Source organism: Gracilinanus agilis, chromosome 4, assembly GCF_016433145.1.
Source record: "Gracilinanus agilis isolate LMUSP501 chromosome 4, AgileGrace, whole genome shotgun sequence".
Lineage (NCBI taxonomy): Eukaryota > Metazoa > Chordata > Mammalia > Didelphimorphia > Didelphidae > Gracilinanus > Gracilinanus agilis.
In genome coordinates this window covers 140,795,177-140,821,297 of record NC_058133.1, presented here as the reverse complement: position 1 = coordinate 140,821,297, position 26,121 = coordinate 140,795,177, and the positions used below count along the sequence as shown (strand labels likewise).

The window sequence follows — 26,121 nt, the reverse complement described above, 5'->3', positions numbered from 1 at the left end:
AATCCAAGACAATTCTGAAGGGCTGGAGATGGAAAATGTTTTCCACCTTCAGAGAGAAAACTGATAAAATGAATGAAGATTTAAGAATAATGTTTATTTTTCTTGCTTTTCTTTTTGAAATTTGTGGCTAATTTAGAAATACTTTTAAAATAAATTTGGCTCAGGCCCCTTTATATTTGAGAAATGAGATCTTTAAGAAATTTGTTGCAAGTTTCCCCCCCCTTTTTCCTTCTAATTTTGACTATAATTGTTTTATGCAAAAGCCTTTTAATTCCATGTAATCATAATTATCTATTTTACTTCCCATAATCTATTCTATCTCATTGGTCATAAACTCTTCCTTTATCCACAGATCTGACAGGTACATTTTGCCATGCTCCCCTAGTTATTTATGATATCACCCTTTATGTCTATGCTTCTTTCTTCCACCTCATCCCCTTTCTCCATCAACAACACCTTCATTTTAGAAATTCACACTTCCTTTTCTCTGGAACTCATTCCCTGCCTCCTCCTTCAATCTCAAAGAGGGCTAAGGCAAAGTCTAATAACTTAAGAAGCAAAAAACTATAGCTCCCCCCATTACATTCTAGGCTCTCTACCAGGCCTCCGAGAGATATAAAAGAAATATGAAATGGTATCTATTCTCAAGAAGCTTGTATGTCCAGAAAAAGTACTAAACTGTGTGGTATTGATCATAAAAACAATACAAATTCAGGGAAGGGAGAAATCAGTGTGGTCAGCAATGGCTTGAGTAGGTGTCAGGAAGGAGAGGGATTTGTGTTCTAGATCCCACCCTTATAATTTGGTAAACCCAGCTTACAAATGAAGCAAATTTCTTGAGTCAAGAAGTGATGGGATAGAAGAAAAACATTAGAGAGCTTAGTTTCGCAAGAGTATGCAGAATGGATTAATTTTCATCAGAAATTGCACTTCTTTGTTTTACTCACAAATATTTAGTATGGTACTTTGCAGATAGTAGGCACTTGATATCTATTGCATAAATTTGTCATTATTTAAGTGTGGTCTTGCCTGGAAATGATAAAATGATAAGGGCTGATTGTTTCTTTTTAAAATTTTATTTACTTTTAACATTCATTTTTTTAATTCTGAATTTCAATTTTTCTTCCTTCTAATGCCTCCAAATGGGAATGTCCAAAAGGGAAGCGATATATCAATTATACATGTGAAGTCATGTAAAACATTTATATATTAGCCATGTTGCAAAAACAAAACCAAAGAAGCAACAAAAACAGTGAAAGTGAAAAAAGCATACTTCAATCTGAACTCAGTTTATCAGTTCTCTTTCTGGAGATGAATCAAATTTTTTATCATGAGTCCTTTAGAATTGTCTTAAATAATGTAGTTTTTAAATTAGCTAAATCTTTCTCAGTTAATCCTTACTACAATATAACTATTACTGTGTACAATGTATTCTTGGTTCTGCTCATTTTACTTAGTTATCAGTTCATATAAGTCTTCACTGGTAGTTTTAATATTGTCTATACTTTTTACAAATAGCTAACTCATAGAAGATGCTTATTAAGATTTTTATTGATTCAGTTTCTTCTAGAAACTTCTGGTCCTTCTTTAAAATCATAGCCTGGATTGAGATATAGTTATGATAAAACTTTGCCGCATTTGCCTTCCCAGAGCTCAGGTCACATTCTAGAAAAATTAGGTTAGCCTCAATTCAGATAACCTGAAGCATGTTCAAACCTACCCAAGAATCTTCAGGATTTCCCACTGCAGTCCTTGCCATCACATTTATGTCTAAATGAATGTTTTGTGACAGATGCCCATCATGACAGTCTAAACAAATAAATGCAATGTTGGCTTACAGACAGTACATTCTAGGTCCAGTTTAGTGAAAACAATGAATCCTATGAAGTAATTATCATTATTCGAATTATGCTACATTATTTCCAGTGGGTTTGAACAATCAATTACCATATTTTACATAATTATAACTTTAAATAGTATGAACCTGAATACAAGACTTTTCTGTACTAAAATACTAATTACTAACATTTACATGGCATCTACTATGAGTTATATTATCTCACTTGATCCTCACAAGAAGCCTGAGGTAGATAGATGCTACTATCTCCATTTTACAGATAAGGAAACTCAGGCAAAAAGAAGGGACTTGCTTAGTCACATAGTTAATGTGTCTGAGGTTGAATTTTAACCTAGGCTTCCTCATTCCAACGCCACTACTCTACCCATTGTACTGCCTTGCTGCCCAAGAAACCTATCTGTAAACAATTTGCTTTGGAGGCTCAAATGAGTTACTGACCTGATTAGTACATAGTCAGAGAGGCATCAGGGTGTCGTGGGGTACAGAACTACTGTCAGTCAGGAAGACTGGGGTTCAGATCTCTAAAAAACTAACTTTAGGATCCTAGCAAGTCAGAATTACAATTCATTTTTAGAGGGAGTTTCTTCGCAGAAATTCCCTATAACCAATAATGTGACAGGCTTTATTTGTCCTCCCCACCCAAACAATTTCTTGCCTAGTCTAAATTTAACTACCAATTCAGCTGTTAAAAAATCATTTTTTTTAACTGTGATATATATTTGTGTTTTACTATATGTATTGTGCATGTATGTTATGTGAGAAGAAATATTATATATCTAATAATATAAATAAGTACATGTATATACATAGTATATAAATCTTTTTGTATAAATTTGGAGGTCATAGAATTAACTCTAATCATTTAACAGTAGCCAAAAAGGTCCTTTGTAGTTGTGTAAATGTTCTTGAAATAATATAGTACAATTACTAAGAAAAACCACTTACATTCTGTCTTGGTAACTTTCTAAGACAGAAGGACAAGAACTAGGCCAATGGGGTTAAGGGACTTGCCCAGCAGGGTTACTTTGTTAGAAGGGTCTAAGGCCAGATTTGAAACCCAGTCTGTCCACTATGCCTGCCAATCTAGCTGTCTCCAATTTTAAAGCTCTTCATTTTTAATGTAATATTTAATACTTGCATGTTATTTATAATCCATAAAATTAAGTGTAATTTCTTTTTTTTATTTCTGTCAGACCAGATTTTAGGCACACCAGTACTTCAACCTAAGCCACTTAACATCCTGCCAAAACTCATCTGATGTAAAGCTTTTGAAAGAAGTGGATTTGGACTCCAATAACACCCCAGGCAGACAGAGAAATTATTTGGCTTTCTCAGGTGACTTTCCAATTAAAGGCAATTGTAGCAAAATGACATCTAAAGGTATAGATGGGTAATACTAAAATCCAAAACATTGTACAAACTATCGTCTATCACCAATTCATTAGACACCAGCATGAAACCAATTAGGCCAAGATCAGAGATTCTATCCCAATTATATCAGCTAGTTCTCATCTCTCTTACAGTCAGACCATGTGTACTCCTGGCAGACATTCTGCTATTGGTTATTTAGGCTAGTGATGAAGAAAAGTATGGAGAGGAAGCTCAAAGCCCACGTGTGTGGTGGGGGGCTAGTGGATCAGTGTGCACCACTCTGGAAGGCAGGACACTTTAAGCAATGGGTTGAAGGAAGGTAAAATACAGGTGTACTTTACAGATGGATGCTTAGAGGTGATGAAGACTCTGGCTCATCCTACCATTGGTTCAAATGAAATATCTATCTGCTAGAGAAGTCAACTCCTTGTCATGCCCTATCCTCCTGTTTTTCAAGTGGGCTTTAAAATAATCATCTCTATTATAACTAAATGAGCCTTCTGGATTATAACTAAATTACTCTTTGTAAGCAACAAAATGGTAGACTGGGGACTTTCTTTAATCCCCATAATCTCTCAAACCTCTCCCAAACAGAAATTGTGCAATTTCAGCTGTTTCCATGACAGAATCTAAAAGCTAAAAAAAAAATTTTTTTTAAAAGCCAACCCCAAAACTGCTGCTTACTGGCCCTTAGTTCACGCAGCTCCCTTATCCCACCTCCCACACTACTGGCAAGAAGGCACACTCGGCATAAACATGGGCCTCCATCAAAGGCCACCCCTCCACCCCACTCCCCCTTTCCTATTTCTACTGCCACGGAGACCCTGGCTCCAGGCTGCATACATTTTCTTGGGCTTCAACAGTTAAGTGTGGCTACAGCCTTTAGAAACAAAAATCTAACTAGGGGGCTGCAAAACTCCAAACTGGTGGTGCTGAGGGAAAGGATAAGGCAGAGAAAAGAGGGGCGGCTATTGTTACACAGAGACTGTGCAGCACTTCACCAAGCCCAAGATAAAACAAGCCCAGCTTCCAGCCAGGGTCAATCCTGACCACCCGGAGGGCAGCTGGAGCTGGTATCTAAGCTGGTGAACTTCCATGGCAGTTAGGAATGGAGAGATAAGGGGGAGGGAAGCCAGTGAGAAGCATGTTACAGGAGTCCAGGTGAGAGGTGGTAAGGGCCTGAAATGTAGTTTTAGGTATGAAAGGGGCACCTAAGAAAGCTATCAAGATAAAGACAACAAACTTTGGTAATAGACTGGATACGTGTATTGGAAGCGATGAGTCAAGCATAACACGGAGGCTATATATGCCTGGGGTGACAGAGAACAGCTAGGGGCCCCTTTTAACAGGGAAGTCAGAAAAGCTAGAGATATTGGGGGATGTCTCAACATTATTTTTATAGAACCAACATTTAGTTATCCTTTGTTACCTGTACTTACTTCCCTCTTCTATATGCAGCTTAAAAGAATCTATGGTTGGAGAGTTCTCTGGGAATCCACATGGGTTTCCTTCTCAATTATTTTGATTGTCTTCATTTCATGGGCTAAATGATGGGAGGGGAAATGCCAACACTACTTGTTTTCTTAGAAGAATCATTATAGATATATGGAGTAGGTAAGCTACAGAACCATTTACAATATATAATTATAATATAGAAACTTTATTATTTCCTACTCAGTCTTAATATGTTCTAACCTCTCAAATGAAAACTGCCCGAGATGAAGCCTTAAATTAATGGATATAATATATAACGTGATTTACTTTGTACTTTAATGCTTATAGGTTTAAACTCTTTTTAATTGCTTGATTTCTTAGGAACTCTTGCAATTCTCCTTTTCAAAAGAAAGCTAAAATTACTTTAAAAGATTCTCTTCAGTAGAACAGACAGAACCATTCATGCTTGCCCATCCTGTGACTTTCATCCCACTTCTCCAAATTTGTTCAAAGCAGGTAATCCCAACCTATTAGGGTCTACTTCATGGTCTCTCAAGATTAGAAGAACCACAACTGGGACACAATTAGCCTTCCAATTATCACTTGTGCTAAATACCTTGTTGACTGTCACCATACAGCTCCATTGACCCTAGACTAATACTTCAGCTTTAATTTTTCAGAAGAATAATGGCATTAAAAAGATTGGCCTTTGTTTTAAGGAGCTGTTTAAAAAACAATTTAATTTGTGATAAAAATTAACAGAATAAGCTAAGTATAAAGGTCTTATCTATCCAATGCTTTCTTAACGACTAAACATTTATATATTACAATTATAACTATCCTTTCCGTTTATAATCAGAAATGTTAAAGAACCAAGTATTCATTTTAGACAGTTCTGCATAAATGAGGTTGTTGCTGAAGATACCATGACACTCAAGTGCATAATGACTCAAATACAACTTAAATTACTACATTTAGTAGTACATTTAGTCGTAAGATTTTTGTATTCTAATTCTTTGAAAATTGGTAATCTAGGTATATAGTATGGGAGCATTCATGCAGCAAGAAGACTGGACCTGAAATTAAACAAAAACAAGTTAAAATTTCATCTCTGGAACTTATTGGCTAAGCGGCCATGGGCAAAGTAACTTCTCTGAGCTTCAAGTTCCTTCCTTTCTAAAAAAGAAATATTTCTACATGTAGGAGGTTAACACTATACTGATTTCATGGGGTTGTGGTATAAGTCAAATAATATAAGGTACTTAGCAAACCTTAAAAGAAAGACATAAACCCATTATTGCCATTATCCCATTGCCCAATCACTCTGGATAAAGAGTAAATTGTGAACAGTTATGGATTAAGCATGTGTTTGTGCCATCAGGTAAATAAATGTAATATTTTATATGTTCTTTTTTCTTTGCAATTAGAAAAGGAAAACCATACAAGTCGGCTCTTAGGAAAATTGTACAAGTTTGTATTAACTTGATTAAAACTAATTAAAAGAAACCTAAGCTACTATGGAATTTGTGATCATTAAATAGCTTGACCAATGATTTGTGGAAATAAATTATCATGCCTATGATTTGTGTCTGATATTCGGTCAAGAACTCAAAAACAGACCATCTCTATGCTATTCAATTTAGGGAAAAGGCTACATTTAAAGAGAAAAAAGCCTGCCACACTGTCAATGTAACATAATCTATTCTACTTCTCAGTGACGTGAAATGTATTCTTTTTATCTCTCTCTCCCAACCTTGCTTACCACCATTCTAAAACACACTTCCAGATGCTGACAATGCTAGACACATCTGTCTTCAAATACAGGCTTTGTATCAACTTACACAGAGGAGGCATGATACAGTGGAAAGAACACTGCATGGAGAGTTGAGACCTAGATTCTAGTTCTGGCTCTGTCAATAATTTATCATGTGCCATGAAGCAAGTTACTTAGAATGTCTTGATAGATTTCCACATCAGAAGGCTGCTAACATCCACTTCTAGCTATGGTTGCTAGCCTATCAGTACCCAAATGAGTGGGGGGAGGGAGAGGGAGAGGGGTTGGGAGAGAGGGAGAGAGAGAGGGAGTTTGGGAAGAAAGAAGCAAAAATAAAGCATTTCTTTAAAATCCACATACATTGTCTAAGAAATGATAAGCAGTGGGAAGCACTACATGAAATTATGAAGAGTGAAATGGGTAGAACCAAGAGGACATTATATAGATGAACAGAAATATGATTTTAAGAATCATTTGTATATATCCACCACCAGAGAAAGAACAGATAAATAGAAACAAGACACAGTTTTAGACTTATATCTATCTTTCTGTTACCTTCTCTAGGGTGAGGAAGAGAGGAAGGGTGAGAAATACCTGGGAATTTTAACATAACTAATTAAATTTTTTTTTTAAATAATGAAAATCCACATAAGATACTTGCTTTCCCTACTCCTTATTTTCCCATCATTGGGAAGGCACATGACAATATCAGTGTACTATACCAAAGTAGTTAGTGGGTAACACTTTTAAACTCTAACATTGTTCTTATTCAATCTTATTTCTTTTAGGCCTAATTTTTACTCTAATGTTTGAATCTTCAATAATCTGTAAGACACTTTTAAATCAACTGGCATTAAGCATCTGTTCTATTCCAAAGGCTGTTCCTAATTTTATTATGGTAAATCTTCAACAAATAGATTATTTTAAAGAACAAATTTAAGACCAGGAAGTAGTTTTAAAAAATACATAAATTGAGTCATCCCATTACCAAAAGTTAAAAACAAATCATACAAGTCTACTTTATATATAATCCACATTTAAATTCTATTTTTCCAGAGAATAATCATCTCTGAAATTCCAAAACTACCAGTAAAAATTTTATTGCCTTTTTCTCCAGAACAAAGACACATTATGCAAAGGTGTACTAGAAATATTTGGTTCTTTTTAATCAGCTATTGATGATATAATAAAATAAAGGAATTTAAATGGCACCTAATTCAAATATTTAAAATATCTCATTTAATGTGTCTTTCTAATCTGAAACACAATATAATTTAAGCCTAATCTTCAAAATTGTGCCTTTTTTTCCCCAGGAGAGCAGAAGTATAATCATCCAGATATGATTTAGAATTTGGAGAGGCTTGTTTGGTGCATTTGGCAACATGTGATTTTTATAGGCATAGCGGTAGGCACAATGTTGAAGAATAAGCCTACCAGATGGAAGAACAATGCTAAATTACAAAAAGCAAGGTACATCTTTCTGAATTGTTTTAAATCACAAAGAATCAAACCCACCAAATAATCAGACTAGTTTTTTAATTATTATAAGTGAACTTTTTACAATATGCAGATTTTTGTGGGTACCTTTTCCTCTTGACCAATTAAATGTTCAAAGTATTAAATAATTCACAGAAATCAAGTTCTCCATGCTGTCTGTACAAATTAAAGAACCTATGCATGCCTCCCAAATTCAATGGTCTCTGGATAAAAGATAGTTCACAATTTAAACAGAATTTACAGCATTACAAAAATGACCAGAACCATCTTCTTTTAATCATTTACTCTAACAGCAAAGATTACAATGACAGAATTTGAATGATCAGAATGTAAAAGTATTTGTGCAAAACTGCATTAATTGTTCTTACCATCTAAGATTTGCGGGTAACGCCAATGACAGCACAGAGACAATAATGAAAATTAAATACAATTGAAGGAGTTCTCTACATTAGATTTTTTAAAATGTGGACTATATTATGACTAAACATTAAAAGAAAATGTGGCACCATGAGCAGCAGGAGCAAAAACAATCTGGCAGTTATGCCAGCTCAAGAAAGCTGACACTGGAAATGCCGAAGTTTCTTTCCACAGCAGCCATTGATCCTAAATCTGAAAACAACTGTAGGATGTACTTCCATTCAGTGTCCATAACCTTGGCTTTGCAGATTGAAAATAAAATGTTTTTTTAAGAATAAGCAGTCTTTATCTTTCTTCCTTTCTTTTTTCCTTTCTTTCTTTTGAGGGGGGCAGGGGGCGGGCAGGCGGGCAGGGAGGAGTGTGCTTCTTTCCTGCATTGGCAGTCCTTAAAAGAGTTGAATCATTGATTCTCTGGATTTACCTACACCGATCCATTTAACTAAGAAAGAGAAAATTAAAATAACAAACTTATTTTAGCACTTTCAAACCCGAAGCACAAAAAATAGGCAATCTCTAATTTTTCAGTATTTTTATCTTAACCACTACATATTCCAAGCTACCCAATAAAAACCTGTATTGACTTCTTGCAGCCTCTACTTGCTAACTTCATGGTTTATTTCTATCTCTAAACATATGCAGGAAATAGAACAAATTCAGTCAAGATAGAACATACGTTAAAGAATTTCACCTTAATGCAATTCTGCTTTCAATAAGTATATGAGGTACTAAAGAGACATGGTATGTTACTAGCAAGTATGAAAAAAGTTTTTGAGAACAGTATAAGTATTTTATTCTTTAGTAAATTTTTTAAAAATCTGATATTGAATTCAGTTCTGAAATGTCAAAAATGTAATTTGCCCGATGTCTGTAAAAGACATTCATTCAGACAAGTAAATGAGACTGGGATGTCTGAAGCAACTTTTTTTTTCTAATAAAAAAACAATCTAATGAGATTCCAGCTATAATGGGGAAATCTATCCTGTAGAGAATTTTACATTTAAGACTTCCAAATAAGTGAAATCTTAAAGATTCTCAACTATGAACAATTGATGAAAATTAGTCTGGTGGACAAAAATGACAGGCTATTAAGTATTCTCTCCTCTTCCAGATACATACAATTTTTTATTTATTTGTTTCAATATATTTTCAGGTAGAAGTATTAAATTCACAGGTCTTAAAAACTACTTAGGGCATTTTTTTTTGTTTTAGTCCTTTCCTAGCTCTTAGGTATTGTATTAATAAATGACTTTGCTCAGGTAACTTTCCCTTACTTAGCTTAGTTTTCTTCTCCCATACCATTCAGTTTATAATTGACTTTCTGTGTACAGATGATAAAATTCCATTTCTAAACAGTTTGGTATGGCTTCATTATTTGTTATCATTTAAACATTGGTTAATAAGCACCTACCCTGTACAAAGTGGGGATTCAAAGCTAGAATCAGAACAATTCCTGCTCTTAAAGGACAGAGTCAATTTAGCAAATCTATCCCACATCTCTATTCTGTTGCCATCTGCCAAAATGAAAATATCTCCTGTGTTTTTTCTCTGGAAAAAATTTTTCATTCCAGTTAGGACTAATAACATTGGGGAGAATGTAGAGTTAAGAGATCTAATGGTTGTAACATTGTGTTGTAGTTGAGGATCTTTAAGATTTCTCTACAGGATAGATTTCCCCATTTCAGGTGGAATCCTGTTAAGATTTTTTTTTCTTGTGAGAAAAAAATTGTTTCAAACATCCCAATCTCGTTTGCTTATAAAAAGCATGATAGCATCAGAAAAAAAAAAAAAAAACAGCAAACATTTATAGTGGCACAGACATTTATAGTGACATTTATAGTGGCTTCTCAGTGACCCACCCAGGAGGTTCTTTCTTAGATTCTATACCTTTGCTCACACTGTTTAGCTCCTCTTCTAACTAAAATTTTCTCCAGTCTTTAAAATAAATACTACTACTTGAATCAAGTCTCCATACTGTCTTTTCAGCCCTGAGTCTTTTTATAAAAGCAAAGACCTTGCTAAACTTTTTATTTTTCTTAAGGTTATGCAGTAAGCAAGTTAATAAATCTTTCATAAGTGAATTGATTAAATAGTGACAATGTTTGTTAAGTCTGTAGGTGACACCAAGCTGGGATTGCTGGTTACCAGTATGGAGACCAAAATTAATAGCTGGAAGAACATGATCATTTGGAATGAACTGGATGATCATGGGAAAATATGGTGAGAAATCCTTAAGATTTCTTGACAAATTCAGAAAATTAGGCCTGGAAGAAATCTCAGAACATTTTTAATGCAGAGATAAGGAAACTGAGGTTAGATGGGCTATTTGCCCCCAAGTTCACAAAGGTACCTTCTCTTATCTTTATGACTTTCTCCAAGGTTGGAGATTTCATATATTCCTCAAACATCTTATGTTAACTAATCCAATAAGAAGTTTTTGCATTCCAATTAAAATCTCATCTGTTCACAAATTCATTTTCACCTTCTTTCTGTCCAGTCCTCTGTAACTATTTAGCAGTGACCGCATAAAAAACCTTTATAGACTTGGAGTAATTTAGCCGTCTCTTCTCTACATGGAATATTAATCCCTTTAATTTCTATATATAAGATCCATTTAGTCCTTTAATAATTTCAGTTTTCTCTGAAGCCTCAAGCTTCTTCAAATCTTTTTTTTTAAAGTCTAGTCAGTAAAATCAAACACAATACTGAAAAATAAGCTTGAAGAACAATATTCCTTTTAATATATCTTAATGTCATCTAGGTTTTTTCCTTCCTTTTTACAAGACTAATAAAAGTAACAGTCAATTATGTTCCCCCTTCAACATTTTTTAAATTCTTACTGCTCTAGGGATGATTTAAGGTTCAGATAAAATGTGGCCTCTGCCCTCATGGGAGTTAATAGTTAGTATAACAGTAGGATAAGACACATATACAGATAACTAGAATGCATTGACACTCCTTGGCTATCCTTCTACCACGTTATGCATTCTTTTATTTGCTGTTTTTCTTTCCCTCTAAACTCTACTGGATCTCACTTTGGATAGGGCCATTTCTCCAATGTAAAAGCTATTTCCAATTGCATTTCTGTCTTCTAAGCTTTCCTTTGACTATGTTAACAATAAAGCTATTGAACATAATAGGCCTAATTGAGGCAATAATAATAAGTAACATTTATATAGCACTTACTACAATTATTTTATTTGATCCTCACACAATTCTGGAAGGTGGATGTTATTATCTCCATTTTACGAATGAGGAAACCAAAGCAAAGGTTAAATGGTTTGCCTAGGGTCACAGAGCTAGCAAGTATCTGAGGCCAGATTTGAACTCAGGTCTTCATGACCCTAGGCTTCTAACCACAGCACAATTAGTACTTAATCTGTGTCTTCAAGGACTCTTTGATTACCAAGTGGTAATAGTAATAATTCTTGGATTATCAGAGCACATACTAGAGAATAGCATCATAGATCTCTTAGCCAATCATGGACCTGATTTTAGGTTCCTACTATTGTTTGCAAAATAATATAATTTTTTCTTAATCTTCTCATATTTGGCCAAGTATATATATGCTCTACATTTTAGAAAATGGGCTATTTTATGAAGAATAACAATTCACAAATATATGAAATACTCTTTTTTCTTTAGTTACCTGGAATTTGAAGCTCATCTTGAATGAACTGAACATAATTCTGTGCATTGACAGGGAGATCTTTAAATGTCCTTGCATTTGATATGTCTATGTTCCATCCTGGGAGAGTTTTATATTGAACTTCAACTTTATTTAAGACTTCCTGGTTTGCTTTAAAAAAAGAAAACATTTTGTCAGTGCACATTTATTAGCTAGTCTGTCAAAAAGTTTGTAACTCATACAATGCAGCACTGTCAATATTTAATAAACATTACAAAGGTACACAGAATACAAATTGCTTGCTTGCTCTTATCTGAAGAACCTAAATGCAATACTTAGAACCAAAGCAGGCTAAAAGCTTAGCCAAAGTGTTTTTCTGATCTTCCTCCACTTTGTATAAGAAACTGAAAATATAGCCTGGAAATGGTTAACATTCCCCTTATCCTATCCCAACCCATTATTTTAACCATGATTTTTTTAAATAAGAAATTAACACATCTATCACCAGAGCAAACAATTATTTAATGTAGCTTAAAAAAAAAAAACCTCTAAATTCCAAATGTACAATTATGTACCCCATAAAATTAATGAGCTTCAAATAACTTCACTATTTAACATAATTGTTAACCTGAATTTGATAACAGCATTTTCTTCTCACACACTGACAGATTTATTGAGGCCACTCCATAAGTCATATTTTATACGAGATTCTCCTAAGGGTCTATTAGCCCTAAAGTATGTCTGGAACATGATGAATCAGCCCTCTAGAATTAATTCAGAAGAGTAGCCTGGGCACTTTAAACCTGCCTCAAAGCATAACATGTCCAAATGAATTGTTTGTTAAAAAGGCATCTAGTGTCCAGAAATTGTTCATATTAATCAGTAGGCAGAGAACACAAAAGATTACCTGGAAAATGAGGTATAATTTCACCATCTAACTTGTACGCAACTCCAACTTTTATTTCTGTAAACACGTCCAAAATATCCAATTTGGTAAGAGCCAACCTAATTTGATAAGAAAAAGCTAAAGAAATCAACAATGAAACAGCAAACTAGAAAATCCACAATATCATAAAGCCATTAAAGTTAAACTCAAACAAAACTAAATTTTCACATCCATTTGACTGTCAGATTACAGACAATATAGTAAAATTAGGTAAGCTGTCAGAAAATAGGCATACCAATTAATGCACTGTTTGCAGAAACATGAATGGGTCTAGCCATTCTAAAAAGGAATCTGACATCATGCCCCTAAAGTCATTAAACTGAACTTGTCCTCTGACCCAGCAAAAAAAGGAAGACTGTACAAAGAAGACTCAAACATAAAATAGTTTGTTTCTCCCCTTCAAGTACATAACTGTATCCTAAAGACATCAAATGGACTAAGTAGAGTGGGGAAGAGACTTTGAAGCAGGAGACTGACCAATTTAGGAAGCTGTCCAGGCATATGTTAAGGACCCATAATTAAGGTGATAAATAGAAGGTTCGGATTAAAGAAATCTTTATAGTTTACTTGAAAAAGAATTTGATACCAAATAGATGAGTTTGGTTTAATAACACAATAAGAAAAGCTCTAGTCTTTGAAAAGAATCAAGAAGACAGGTAATCATGTCTCTGCTACAATGACATTTATTCTGTTTATACTTAAAAATATACTTCTCTTTCCCATTAGAATGTAACCTCTTGAGAGTGGTTTCATTCTTTGCAATATTTGTATTCCTGGCATCTAGGCTAATACTTGGCATATAGTGGTGTTTAATAACCCTTGTTTGAGCAAAGATATACAAAAGCTTTCTTTTGGACTCACCCTATTCTCATCTATACCCTCTCCCCATGATTTTTTATTGCCTTATACTTTTAAGGGCTTGATGGTTAATCAAAAAATGTTCTTGGTGAATAGATTGCTGAAAACTTTTCAAGAGTCTAAACATTTCTTGAAATTTATTTCTTAACTTAATACAGTATACTAATTTTGTTTGGCAATTGAAGTGATAAGTGATACTTCATGTCCTAGCTTCCTAATTTTAAAAACACTGTATTCTGATTTATTTTAATATTCTTTGGCTCCTTTGAGAAGTGCATTTTGATCCTGAAGAACATTGCCAGGTGGTCTTTTTCTGTCTTTCCCCTGAAAAAACTGGAATTTATCTTTATTTAGTATTTATTGGAATCAATATAATTGTGCTTAGGAAAGTTCAATCTTGAGTTTTTTCTTGTTGATATCCTGTGAATCCTATTAGAATAAACTATCTTCTTTTGCAGGGAGAAAACAAAGAGGTAGGAATTAAATTGGAACATTTTTTTAAAATCTTCTAGAATCTTTTTTTCTACTTATTCTAAACTTTCTGGAATAGCAGTAATTCTGATTTCTCTGTTTGCTTCTATTTTTCAGGCTTGCAATTTAAATGTGTATGTTTTTAAGTTTTTAATAATTATTTTCATTTATATTCTCATATACTGTTCATGTAAATACATTTTCTAATTTTTTTAGTATTTTTAAATTCTAGCTTCAATTCCCAGAATAGTTTTTTTCATAAGCCTTTCTCTTATTTGGTTTATAGTTTTCTTACTAGTGTTAGTTTCTGCTCAAATTCTTTGAAGTATCACTTATCTTTTTAAAAACAACTCAGGATGTTGAGAGTTGTTTTTTGCTCATTTCCTAGTATGGGTAAATTTTATTTTCTTATGTGGACTTTTGAGTTTTTCTTCTCTTTAATGTTCCCAATTTATGAGTTATAAGAGGCACCTGGATTCCTTCATCTCTTCTCAATCATCTTGATATGAATTATAACCCAAAATGTGACTCTGTCCCTAATACTACAGAAAAGCAATTCTAACCATTCCAGAAGGCAATTTGAAACTATACCCCAAAAATTTACCAAACTGTGTATATATACCCTTTCCCTAATATTGACACCACCAAGATTTCACCCCAAAGAGACCAAACAAAGAGGGTAAGGTCTTATGTACAAAAATGTTTCTAGCATCACTTTTGGTTGTAGAAAAAAAATTACAGGAAATGCCTATCATTTGGCAAGTAGCTGATAGTCTAAAAATATAACAGAATATTAGTGTGCCATAAGAAATAACATAAAGGAAAGATTTAATGAAATCTGGAAAGACTTGTAAGAACTGTTGTAGACTGAATTGAGCAGAATCAGAATAATTTACATATTTACTTCAACATGGTAAAAGTAAAAAAGTTGTGATTAATGCACTAAAGCATCCCAAACCCCTAAGACTAATAATGAACCATGTTTTCCAACTCGTGGCAGCGGTAATGCAAGGGCAGAATGAGACATTTCTTTTCAAAAATGGCCAAAAAGTGCATTTTGTTTATCATGGGGAAGACTTAAAGGGGAAAGTCAAAGAAGTAGCTACGGTGATACCAAAATAAACAGGGTGTCAATGAACTATTTTTAAATATTCAGAAGAGAATAGGAGGAAATTCAGAAAGGGACATGAACAACCAGGGAAGTGCTAGTAGCATCATTTAAAATGTGTGTATTTAAAAAGACTAAACTCCATATTTAAACAGAGACTAATGGTTTCATCTACAACACTTTTTAAAAATTTGTTTTTCTGTAGGCAGTGAAACGTGTCCTGATCAAACCAATCATGTTTTAAACAAGACTCAAACCTAGCTCTATTGACTTTAAGTCTAACATTATACACAGGGGATTGTATTGACTTGGATTTCTGAGATGCCATACTTATGAAACTGATATTATTCTACCTCCCCTCCTAAACTTTGAATGCATTCCAACTATAAAATTTCATTTCAAATAAGATGCAAACAGAACACTGAGTTACAATAGTGACAGCTGTGTACTTAGCCATACTTAAAACGAGACTGAATAATGGATCATAATTTTAAAACAAAAACAATGATTTATTAAAAGGTCTCCCTCAGGCTATACAATTTTCAGGAAGTGTTGCTGGGACAAGGTATGTTTTCTTTGACAATGGAAAAAGGAGTAGCAATAGTTAGCAAAGTTATAGTGGCTACATATACATATACTTGGCATCTTCCCTTTTTTCCAACATTCCTGGTCAAACTCAGTAAAGAAGAGTCAAATAGCATTGGATTTGAGAACATATTGATGAATCTCATGTACATCTTCTGAAAACAAAATACTAGTTGGTAAGCAGTGCTATAACTAAAAACTTAGCGGTGGACAGTATCTAAAATACTAAGTTTGGTCCTAGTAGAATTGCATGTTGGCTACGGTGGGGAGACACGACACAGGATTCATGTAACCATGAGAAAATATTCTAAATAAAAAAAAAAAATAACAAAAACATAAAATACTAGTTTGGGATTACTGCCCCAAATCAAGGTTGCACATTCTGACTGTTTAACTTACATACGGAGAAGGGAAAAAAAACTGTTCCAGAACACACGATCCCATTTGTTATACACCTTCTTTCTTGTTTTTCCTTTTACACTCTTCTCTACCTTCATTAAGTGGGAAGGCTTATCTATCATTTCTTATTGACTATATATTCTCTTTCCTGTACACCTTGTTTCACCTTTCCACTTCCTGGTAAAAAGAACAACATGGAGTTCTTATGCAATGACTTATGTGGCTCATTGCACAAGTCCATTCTTCATTCTAAGCAGGTAACTGTCCATCACTCTTGACTCAACATGGCTGCCATATATTTTCTTACAATGGAAAGTACCCAAAGAGAATGGTAACCAAGATGATAAAGGCCTTGAGTTTAGGTCATAAAAAGACTAGTTAAAGGAACTGGGAATGATCACACTCCAAAGAAGGGAAGATTTCAGAGTGACACAACAGCTCTATTTAAAAGTACGTAAATAGGGAACAGCTGGGTAGCTCAGTGGATTGAGAGCCAGACCTAGAGACGGGAGGTCCTGGGTTCAAATCTGAACTCAGATACTTTGTAGCCATGTGATCCTGGGCAAGTCACTTTACCCCCATTTCCTACCCTTCCCTCTCTTCTGCCTTGGAGCCAATACACAGTATTGGCTCCAAGACAGAAGATAAGGGTTAAAAAAAAAAAAAAAAGTACATAAAGAGCTGCTACATAAAAATCTTGTCCTGCTTGGCTCTAGAGACCAGAAATAGGAACAATGGATGTGAAAGTAGCAAAGAGAGAGGCAGTTTTGTAGCACAGTGAATAGAGAACCAGGCCTGGAGTTGGGAGGACCTGGGTTCAAATCTGGCTCAGACACATAGTTGTATCACCCTGGGGAAGTGACTTATTCTTGATACCTGCCACTGTTGTCTTAAAACTGATTCAAAGACAGACAAAAGGTAAGGGTTTGAAAAGAAAGGAGGATGGAGGAAAAAGGGGAAAGGAAGGAAAACACAAAAAGGAGGGAAGAAAGGAAGGAAAGAAGGAGTAGAGGAGGAAAGGAGGAAAAGAAGGGGGACAAGAGAAGAGAGGAAAGGGTAATGTCCAATAAGGTCAGAAAGATAGGTTGGGCCTGGATTATAAAGGCCTTTAAAAACTAAACAGAAGGGGCAGCTGGGTAGCTCAGTGGATTGAGAAGTCAGGCCTAGAGACGGGAGGTCCTAGGTTCGAATCCAGCCTCAGACACTTCCCAGCTGTGTGACCCTGGACAAGTCACTTGACCCCCATTGCCCACCCTTACCACTCCTCCACCTAAGAGCCAATACACAGAAGTTAAGGGTTTAAAAATGTAAAACAAACAAACAAAAAAAACTAAACAGAGCAGTTTATAGTTTAGTTTGGAGGCAGCAGGAAGCCCCTGGAGTTGACCAAGATTACAAAATATTACTTTTGCAGTAGGCAGTAGTATAGGCTGGAGTGGGAAGAGACTGGATGAGTCCAATGATCTAGGAGAGGTGACTATTTGGGATTGTGTGAGTTGAAAATAGGTGCTAGAGATTTTACAAAAAATACAAACAGCAAAATTTAGCAACTGATTATGTGGGATGAGGGACGGTGAAGAGTTCAGGATAATGCTAAGATTAAGAACCTGAAATACAGAAATAATGATGGTAAGGAAATGTTTTTTGGCAATTATAGCTACCCAAAAGTGAAATGGGCTGCCTCAGACAGAATTTGGTTCCCTCTTACTAAAGAATTTTAAGCAAAATTATTATATAAGTACTTGTTGGAACTGTGTTAGAAGAAGGTCTAATTCAAACACAATCTGGACTCAATGAACTCTGAGATTCCTCTAACTCTGATTATCTTGTGATACCTGGTAAATATTTTGTCCCCAGTCTGCCCTAAAACATTTCCCTTCACTCAAGTATTGCTGGCACTCTAAGGTTCACCTTTCCTCTTAATGGATTTTTAATTGCAAAAATACTCTTATTATTTGCTGTCAGGTATGGTCAATGTGTTTGGTTTACTGAACTGTGTTTTTTTCTTTCTTTTTAAATGCTGCTTCAAGGGATGGCTTTCTCAATAAGAGTAATGGAAAAAATATTTTCAAAAATATGAAGCAAAAACAAAAAGTATTTTTTTAAAAAGGTGAAAGAAAAAAGGTACTCCACACTCATCAGAAAAGAACATTGGAAGAAAAGAAATCATAAACAAAGTTTTAATAAGTAGAGGATCATTTTCTAACTTCTAGACCAGTTGTGCCAGGTAACATTGCCTGAAATATGTTAAAAAAACAGCATGCAATTTAAAAGTCACATTTGTCAAAAAACAATGTAAAGTCTTGATTTAAATCCAATAAAACAAATTACTTACGCAGTAAATCCATTAATCATATGAGCATATTTGAGCAAAACAAGATCCAACCACCCACACCGTCTTTTTCTTCCAGTGGTCACACCAAATTCTCTACCTCGGGTCTGTAACAATTCTCCAATTTCCTAGGTAACAGAATATAAATTAAATAGTATGTAATATAATATTATCATCATTAAGAGAATTATCACAGCTTATATTTACACAGTGTTTTTCCTCAAAGCAATCATATGAAGATTGGTAAGGCAATTATTAATATGATATATAAATATTCATAAAAAATTGTGCTGATCAACTACAAAAAATCAACTAAATATTGACTTGTCAAAATACTTTATATATCAGTAAGTTTGGAAATTTTGATTTATTATAATATTCTTACTTTATAGATAAGAAAACGAAGAGTATTATAATTCAATGAACTTTGGAAGCTGAAGAAAATTACTGGGCGGATCCATAATTATATACAGGTCCCATATAGGTCAAGAAATCAGTTTTTCTTAAAAAATGAACTAATGCTGAACAGTAACAAAATATGCCATCGCTTATATTCAATTTTATTTCATTGATTCCCTGTTCCTCCCCCTTTCTACCTGTAGGGATCTATGCCAGTGCCTCCTATTTTCTCATATTCTTCTAATTAACTTATTAAGAACACCGTTCTGGGACAATCTCCCTTCCATATAAGATGGCACAATGAATAAAAATCAGCGAATAAACAAGAACCCATAAGAAAAAATACTAACATATATATTCAGTTATTTTTTCACTAGAGTGAACAAGATTTACTAAGAAATCAGCTTACATTGTTCTGTTCTGTTGGAAAGGCTCCAATTCCAACTCTAGTTGTATATGCTTTTACAACTCCATATACCTCACCTACATTCTGAGGAGGCATGCCCAAACCTGTGCAAACACCTCCGACAGTACAGTTTGAAGAAGTCACAAAAGGGTAAGTCCCTTAAAAAGAAAAAAACAGAACATGTCACACTTTTGTACTACTAATTTAATTTCAATGTGAGTCCTATTATTTCTGCAATCTCTCACCAACAAAACTGCAGAAAAGGACAAAAATTTATTAGTTTGTTTTTTTTTAATCCAAAATCCATGCAGAGTAACAAACTACAATTTTTGATCTAGCAAACTGAAAACTGAGCTATGACCTGAAGAAGTTAATTCTTTATATATATAAAAAGCATAACAAACCTCTTAGCACATTGGCCTAAAGAAAATTTAACACTTTAAAACAAAATTGCTAATGAAATTTAGAATCTGAGTATACTTTATTAATTAGAAGGCTTAGATGTATCAGTAACTTCTTGAAGTCCCATTTTTTATTCGTAGTTACCACTCCATTCTTGATAGGAATTGATGATTGTGGGGAAAGAGGAGCATAAGAGCAATACCCTAATCAGTCTTGCCCTCTCAACCTCCATTTAAGCTAATTGAGACTATCCGAGGGTCTTGGTTGGCTAAAAGGAGTAAAATTTTAGATTAATATCATTTCCTAGTGGACTAAGTAAAAAGTATCCATGAGAAACTCCAAGAACAAACATATGTGTCTGGGGATCAATAGAGGCAGCTCGGGCAAAGGAGCTTCCTTGCTCAGCTGAATCAATTCCAAGTGCCCTCAATGCCCATCTTTGTTGAATATGCTCACTGGCTATGGCTAAGTAAATTTCATTTTAACTGCTGAATGTCTCTTTTTGTTCTAATACTAAACCTAAACTATCAGGAGACTGGCCTGAGTCAAGACAGGCCCAGAACATTCCTTTATTGTTAGAAACTAATTAAACTTTTGTAGCAGTTCCCAGGGAGCCATCAAAGCATGTTTTTGTATTCCAGAAAGTATCCCCAGACTTCATTGGAAGATCAGCTGTTAATTTTTACCCCAAAGGACCCCAAAATAAATTAAGCACTAATTTGGACCTCCTACCTCTACAAAGGGGTAGAGTAAGAATGTCTTCTCTTTTATCTTCTTTTGAGTTAGCATATAGTTTGCAATTTACAAAGTAACATGTCATTCCACATCACATTTATCTCAATTTAATTAGACAAAAATTTGATTTATATATTTTATATGTGAAATTACTGGCTTAAAATAAGATTTGGAGCTAACAGGGAGGTCAAAGTTTATCTTATATAATATCTTCATTTTACATATAAAGAAATTAAATTTAGAATATTGATTTTTCAGGTCATACAAGTAGTGACTAGTAGAGCATTAAATCTAAAGTTCTTTTGATTACATCATTATTTTCTGCTCCCTATCAATACATTTTGTATATACAATGTGAGGTTATATCTCTGAAGTAAGGGTTTATTTTAGCTTTCACTCCTACTCTCAAACTTGCAAAGCATTCTGTCATTTTGACTAAGAAATAAAACAAAATGAACAAGAAGTAATAAGAAGTATATTACAACTACTTACATACAAAATGTTTTTCATTTTGATGGGCTAAATCTCTATACTGTTCGTCTGGGTTTTTTAGGGGAGCAAAAGTACTAATAACTTGTAGAATTACAACCCAGAGTGATATGAATCAATGTGAAAAAACATAAAATAAACAAAAAATACTCTGAGCCACATCTTAGTAAAACTTCTAAATATAAAAAAATTTAAACAAATCAATTAAATATAACAAATAAAACAGACACTGACTTTAGCAAAAGATAACTTTTATGATTTATGATCTGTACATGGCTGTGTTTACCTAGAAGTCATTTTTTGAACCATCACAATGCCAGTGTTTAATAATGAAAAGTACAAAAGCATGTTATGGCTTTATTAAATTTTCAATAAATGGAAATACTTACCAAAATCAATATCAAGCAGGGCTGCATTAGCACCTTCTACCAAAATTTTCTTTGGAGGGCCATGGAGGGCCTCATAGAGAAAATAAACACCATCTCTCACCATTGGTTTAATCCTTTCCATATAGCCCTATGTAAAGAAACCATTTTTCAGATGAGATTTTTTAACTTAATAAGCAACAGAAAGACAAACGAACTTTGATGATTGCATTTATCAACAACTCTAAGTCTTCCACCAGTGCCACTTGTTCATTTTATCACCTTACCCTATCTCTTCAAGATGAATATTAAGCTTATTCTTCATAGATTAAATAACATCATAGTAAATATTGCTACCAAAAATAATTACCACTTAAAACATGCAATAGAAAAAGTACTAAAAATATTTCTGAAAACTATTTGATACGTAAATTCAATTATGTTTAATATGACAAAATTAGTTCATTTGAGTAGGATACACACACACACACACACACTTTCATCAATATAACTCATAAAACTTGTTAGGAACAAAGAAGACTTGATTTGCTTCAGTGAAAAGAGCATACATAATGATGGAATCATGAATCTCCTTTAGTTTTTGTTTTACATTCATTCATGAAGCTTTAGAATGGTCTGTGAGTCATCTGAGTTGACTTGTAAGATAGGAAGGAAACAGATAGCAAGGAAAGGAGAGATCCAACTTTAAAGAACAGTGTTGAAGAGATATGGTTGCAGTGACTGAAAAGTACCACTGGTGCATAATTTGTTATCATTCTAGACTAGCTTATCATTATTTAACATCAACTCCTCAGTTTAGCATTTAAAGTCCTTCATCACCCAGCTCCAACCTAACCTTTCTAAGCTTATGCATTATTCTTTTTTCCACACACTAAGATCCAGCCAAAATGTTCCTCACACAGGTCACGCCATTATTCTGTCTCTATGCTTTATTTAGAATTGAATTAACTTATCTAGAACAACTCTACTTGCCCCTCTAAAGTCCTTTGTTTCCATGAAGACTCAAGCATCACCTTCCCATGAACCTTCTCCTGATGTCCTCATTAGTAAACCTTTACCAGTATATCTTGTATTTATTTCGTAGCAACTAAAAGCTTAAAACACACTAAGATTTTTATTTTTAGGCTCTTCTTTATATGTACATACTGTTTTCCTTGAGAGGGAAAGGACTATTTTACTTTGGTCTCCATATCCCTAGTGGGATGTCTGGCCCTCTATAGGTTCTAAATAAATGCCTACTGATTGATTTAACTTGTTTAGGCCATAGGGTCAATGGAAAGAGTAATTGATTTTGTAGCCAGAGAACTTGGGATTCAAATTTTTATTCTGCCTCTTATTGCCGTTAAAATCTTCAGCAATGTATTTAACCTTTACGGGCCTCAATTTGCTCACCTATAAAATGAGGAGTCTGAACTAGATTTCCAAGATGTCTCCTAGAGCAACTAGATGGCACCAGGTTGAGTTGGGAAGATATGAGTTGAAATACTGTGTGATCCTGGGCAAGTCACTTAACTCTGCCTTACTTTCCTAATCATAAAATGAACTAGAGGACAGCAAACCACACTAGTAACCCCAAAAAAGGTCAAAAGAGTGAGACATGACTGAATGGCTTAACAAGGTCCCTCCCAGCTCTACCTCAATAGGTTCATTTGTCACTGTCAGGAACTCAATCCTGTGTATACAATTGTTATTTGCTTTTCTATCACAGACTGTACCTACCTCTACCTCTACCCTTACCCAGAAATTCTTCAAATAAAATGTTCTAAACAGGTCAAAAAGAGGTTCAAGTGAGTAACCTCAAAACTTATGTTGTAATGACAGTGTCCAGTAATGTTAAAGTTAATTAAGTTCATAGTAAGTAAACTACATCGCCCTCTATTTACTGCACATCGAAATGGAAATGCTGTATGCCCCAACTTGAAAGAAAGTTCCTTAAAGGACCACCACTACACTTTTATTCTCCACAAAGTGTAAATCAGATTGGGCACATTGGCACTTGATAAAAGTCTGATCAAGAAACTGGTCATTTTTTGTTTCTCTATTTTTAATACTTTTTAGACAAAGCAAGAAAAAAAATTCATCTACATTTTTATTTTCTAGACATGATTCCTGCATAGTGCAAAAAATGTTTTCCCCCTTTCTCTTTACAATTCCTCAATGAAAATGATAAATTATGCCAAGTTACTTATTCTAAGGTCCTCAAGAGGTTGTCTGATCAAACCCCCTAATTTTGCAGAGAAGAAAACTGGGGCCCAGAGTGGTTAAGCAATTTGTAGAATTTTGTCTGAGTGGCAGAGCCAAGAACTGAACTTAGGTTATCCTGATCTTAAGTACAATTATTTTTTCAAACTGCATAACAAAATCCAACCCTTTAGACACAAAGTTGTTTTGAGTTCCCATAATTCTACAGAAAATTTTTTATTCCCAATAAGTAGTCAAGAATTCTACAGATTTCTCCTTAGAATTTCTCTTTAGAGAACAAAATCTAGTTAACTTTAAAAATTGATAAAAGAATGATTATTAATTACTCTTATATCCATTGTGGATTAACTCTTAAAACTTAAGCACCCAAGTAACTTTAGGAAATTTGTTGTTAGTAAATGTACGCACACAAAAAAATTTAAGTAAAATGTATACTTCTTAAAATACAGGTACTTTATAATGGAAAAATAACAAAATCTGAAAGCTTTGACCTCAAGATAAGCATAGATGCAAAAACTGCTAAAACTGGCACAAAGTTTTACCTTGAGTTTTTGTAATTCGCCTTCAATATCAATTTCCAAAGTGGGATATATAGATTTATATTGATTAGCTAAAACTTTGAACCTGCAAAACAAATACATTTTGATTACAGTTGCATGTCATTTGATTTTTAAATCTCCACAAATATTTGACAGTATAAATTGAGTGTGTATACTCAAGCAACCATGAATTAGGATGTGGGGAAGAGAAACAAAATACCAGTTAACATTTGCGGGGAGTGGGGGATGGGAAGGTAGAGGACACAAGATATTTGAATTAATTGGTATTGAGAATTTCCTGGAAAGAAACTCCTCAACGAAAGCAGATTGGCAACTATCTTTTAACTCAAGAATCTTGGAAAGTTGTCAGAAAGTTGTCAGAGGATCTTAGGTGTTAAGAAACTTTCCCTCAGTCACCTTGTGTGTATCAGAGGCAGGACCTGAATTCGGGTCTTCCTGACTATAAGGTTAGCCCTCTATTTACTTATACATTGCTGCCTCAGCACATTATTAAATCAATTTAAAATTTAGGGTTGGACTATAATGACAACCCATTAATATGTTTAATTAAAACATCATTCATAATACCAGTAGCCTGCTATTCTCCTCGCCCCCCCACCAGATTTCTGAAACTCATCTTTATTTTTTTTTTTTAATTTAAATAAAATGTGAGTTACCTCTCAGAGAAGCCTTCAAAATCCGAAACAAGATCACACATCCTGAGTCCACTTCGAGAGGCTTTAGAGGAATAAACTGGGCCAATACCCTTTTTTGTGGTGCCCAAACTTAAAAACAAATAAGAAACTTTTAAAGCCAACTTTCCTTGAAATTGGTAGAATAAAAACATAGTTAGTTCTTTAATTCTTATGATCATGTCAGCACAAAGAGGTTATTTTTCATCTTGATAATAAATCTATTGATATTTTTCATAGAAGCACTAAATAAATTATCCAGTATTCCTTCCCATAAAAGTTTGGTCCACCAAATATGAAGTATATGGCATCAGACTGTGCATGTGTGTGTATGTGTGTGTGCGTGTATGTAAAAACATAGACAAGAACACAGAATGAACCTCTGATTTCAATGATACATGGAACAACTGAAGGAAGGAGCACCTTTGGGGGGGAAAAAAACTTGCCCGGGGTCACAGTCAATATATGTCAGAGATGCAACTTGGAACTTAAGTCTCCCTAACTCTGAGACCAGCTCTCTTGCCATTACAAAATAACATACACAGACATGCTTGAACCATATAATCATATTTTTGATAAAACAAGACATACTTCTTTCCAGCTTGCTCCTGTCTCTGTTGTTCCTGAATGCCATCTGCTGCTTGATGGAAGTCAAATACTAGGAAAAGAAAACCACAACTATTGATGAAATCAAGATACTGTTTAATCATATATATGGATCTGTTAGAATAATCAAAAACAAGATTGCCATCTTCTGTGATCTATAAAAACTCAGTTTGTTATATAGGAGTCATCTTTCTGCTTTAAACTCTTTATGTGTTTAGATGTTTCTCAAATAAATTAGGCTTCTACATGGTATGTGTATACAGACAGACACACAAATATTCACAAAGTTCTTGAACTTTGGATTGTCTCTACTCTACAACCATAAGAGACAAACTAGGTCATCTTACAGCCTTTAACCACAATTTTTAGACTCTATGGTAGACCAATGAATTTCCTCACATCTCCAAAACTATTTGAAGGGTATACTTTTGTATATTATAAAAATTAGTATTTGGACAGCCCCTTCATAACTTCTTTCCTCAAATGAGACTAGTCACTGTAGTCTAGGAGAACCTGAGGCAGAGGTCACATGAACAAATGAACAAAATGATAACTTGTTTCTATATAAATACATATATATATACATATAT

At 34.2% G+C, this 26,121-nt stretch overlaps 1 protein-coding gene across 2 annotated transcripts in view; it reads right to left on the bottom strand.

The window, feature by feature from the left end:
- Window positions 1-7,521: 7,521 nt before the first annotated feature.
- ADSS2 (adenylosuccinate synthase 2) overlaps window positions 7,522-26,121 on the bottom strand; it is a 51,622-nt gene continuing 33,022 nt past the window's right edge. For both annotated transcript variants that reach the window (XM_044677210.1, XM_044677209.1), the window contains exons 5-13: window positions 25,517-25,583; window positions 24,911-25,018; window positions 24,237-24,318; window positions 21,496-21,622; window positions 19,484-19,638; window positions 18,679-18,803; window positions 12,884-12,981; window positions 11,998-12,147; window positions 7,522-8,790 (exon numbers count right to left, since the gene is read on the bottom strand). In XM_044677210.1, the coding sequence (XP_044533145.1) occupies window positions 8,738-8,790; window positions 11,998-12,147; window positions 12,884-12,981; window positions 18,679-18,803; window positions 19,484-19,638; window positions 21,496-21,622; window positions 24,237-24,318; window positions 24,911-25,018; window positions 25,517-25,583 (965 nt within the window). In that variant the 3' untranslated portion in view covers window positions 7,522-8,737. The remainder of the gene's footprint in view (window positions 8,791-11,997; window positions 12,148-12,883; window positions 12,982-18,678; window positions 18,804-19,483; window positions 19,639-21,495; window positions 21,623-24,236; window positions 24,319-24,910; window positions 25,019-25,516; window positions 25,584-26,121) is intronic.